General features: G+C 37.3%; 1 protein-coding gene across 1 annotated transcript; it reads left to right on the top strand.

The window, feature by feature from the left end:
- Positions 1-465: 465 nt before the first annotated feature.
- Positions 466-1,158, top strand: LOC111880917 (uncharacterized). Its single transcript, XM_023877329.1, has 2 exons — positions 466-819; positions 889-1,158. The coding sequence occupies exons 1-2, from the start codon at positions 466-468 to the stop codon at positions 1,156-1,158; spliced, it is 624 nt and encodes a 207-aa protein (XP_023733097.1).
- Positions 1,159-2,666: the final 1,508 nt, after the last annotated feature.

The raw sequence follows: 2,666 nt of genomic DNA, 5'->3' as shown, positions 1-2,666 counted from the left end.
ACCCGTTTCTTGCTGGACAAGGGTTAGGATAATTATTAACCTTTATACTTATTTTTAGCTTATCTTTAGCTTTTACTCCTATATAAGGAGCTCCCTGTATTCGTTTTTTATTATTCAGAAAATAAGAAGCAATTTCATTCCTCTAAATTTATTATGGTATCAGGGTGAAACCTGGGAATATAATCTTAGTATTCATCTGTGATGACAGGCTCGGACGCGTTAGGATCGTCCAAAGGAGAGAAGCCTGCACTCGATGTATCTTCTCCTTATTTTCTTGCGAGTTCAGACCATCCAGGGCAAAACTTTGTGGGAGAAAATCTCTTACGTGATGGAAATTATGGTGACTGGGAAAATGAGATGTCGAATGCCCTCTATGCCAAAAACAAATTCGGGTTCATTGACGGAACTCTACCCATGCCACAAGAAGATTCAGCTGATTTGAGCAACTAGAAGAGATGTAACGCCATGGTGCGTGGATGGCTTGTGAGCGCCATGGAGAACGAGATAAAAGGAAGTGTGAAATATGTTGTCACTGCCCATGAGATCTGGCTTGATCTCAAAGAAAGGTTTGGAAAAGAGAACGCTTCACGAGCGTATGAATTGCGAAGAATTATCACTACCATACAACAAGGCAACATGACTGTGTCCTCATACTACACAAAATTAAGAGGTGTGTGGGATGAGATTCGGTCCATAAGTCAGATTCCCACGTGTTCTTGTAAAGGATGTAAATGTGAAATCAATAAAGAGATTGCTAGACTCCATGACAAAGAACATCTTTACGATTTCCTTATGGGGCTGAATGAGGAATTTAATGCTGTAAGAACCCAAATCCTTAGCAGTAGCCCTTTGCCCACTTTAAATGCGGCTTATCACCTTGTTAGCTAGGATGAACAACAGTGCCAGATTGGAACTGCACAAAATTACAACTCCAATTCGTCTGTGTTCCAAACAACAGGAAGATCTGCACCTCGCCAAAATAATAAAGTTGGACCACAATCAAGTATGAGACAAGAAAATCGAAGAAGAACCGAGGATAAATGGTGTACGCATTGTCACAAAACCGGTCACATGGTTGAAGGCTGTTTTGAATTAATCGGCTACCCGGAGTGGTGGAACTTGAAATCCACAAATGCAAAGACCCAGGCTGGAAAATAAAAGGTGCAAGCTAAGGCTGCTGTAGTTGTAGAAGAAACATGCTCTTCTACAATTACAAAAGAAGAGTATGAGGATCTTTTGAGAATGCTCAGGGCATCGAAAATTGGTGATAACCTTCCTAAGGCTAACATGAGTGGTAAGAATAACCTAAAAGCTTACATTAATGGTAAGATTACAACTCCACATTCTTGGATCATCGATTCTGGGGCTAGTGAGCATATAACCCCACATAAAGAATGGTTAAAAATCCCAAAACTAGTAAAGATAGTAGTTTTGTGACCATACCAAATGGTACATCTATCCTTATTGAAAATATTGGTGATATACATCTCTCATATAACTTTGAGCTAAGAGATGTGTTGAATGTTCCAAATTTCAACTGTAATCTACTTCCAGTAAGTCGTTTTTCGAATGACTTAAATTGCTCACTAACCTTTCTTCCAAAAACATGTTATATACAAGACTTATGTTCGAGGAACCTGATTGGGACGGGTAAGGAACGTGGTGGATTGTACTATTTAGAGTCGTTCAAAGAATGTAGGGTTGCGATGGTAACTTTAAATAAAGAGATGATTTGTCATAGAATATTGGGACACGCTTCAGAGGGAGTATTGAAAAGGTTACAACAAATAGATGTAAATAATTGTAATCAGTTTTGTGATTCATGTCTTAGAGCAAAGCAAACCAAACTACCTTTTCCCATTAGTTTTTCTAAAACAATAAAGAGTTTTGATTTAATACATGTCGATATATGGGGTCCATACCAAAATGCTACTATAAATGGAGAACACTATTTTTTGTCAATTGTTGATGATTATAGTAGAGGAGTTTGGGTTTATTTAATGAGGTATAAATCCGAGGTCGGGCGTTTACTCACATCTTTTTGTAACATGACTAAGACACAATTTGACACAAGAGTTAAAAGAATTAGAACAGACAATGGCTCAGAATTCAAGTCTATATATATGATAGAATTCTATAGAGATCAAGGAATTATTTTAGAAAACTCATGTCCTTATACACCACAGCAAAATGGCGTAGTTGAAAGAAAACACAGACATCTTTTGGAAATGGGTAGGGCACTACGTTTTCAAGCATCATTACCAATAGAATTTTGGGGAGATTGCATTTTAACAGCAGCATATATCATCAATAAGTTACCCACAAAAGTTCTTGAGAATAGAACCCCACATGAAATTCTACTTGGAAAAATCCCATCTTACAATCATCTAAAGGTGTTTGGATGCTTGGCATACGTCCATGACAACGTTGGAAATAAGGAAAAGTTTGGTGAAAGAGGAAAACCGTGTGTATTCTTAGGCTACCCAATGGGACAAAAAGGATATAAATTTTTCAATTTAAAGGAAGAAAAATTCTATGTTAGTCGTAATGCCACTTTTGTAGAAAATATTTTTCCGTTTGGAAAGGATTATGGGAGTCATAAGGACTTAAATGAAACAAGTTTTGCTGAAGATTTAAACAAGATTCAAAGAGAAGTAGATGAGTGG

The sequence above is a fragment of the Lactuca sativa genome, chromosome 6 (assembly GCF_002870075.4).
Source record: "Lactuca sativa cultivar Salinas chromosome 6, Lsat_Salinas_v11, whole genome shotgun sequence".
Taxonomy (NCBI): Eukaryota; Viridiplantae; Streptophyta; class Magnoliopsida; order Asterales; family Asteraceae; genus Lactuca; species Lactuca sativa.
The sequence above is the reverse complement of the archived record's forward strand: the minus strand, read 5'-3'. Positions and strand labels throughout refer to the sequence as shown.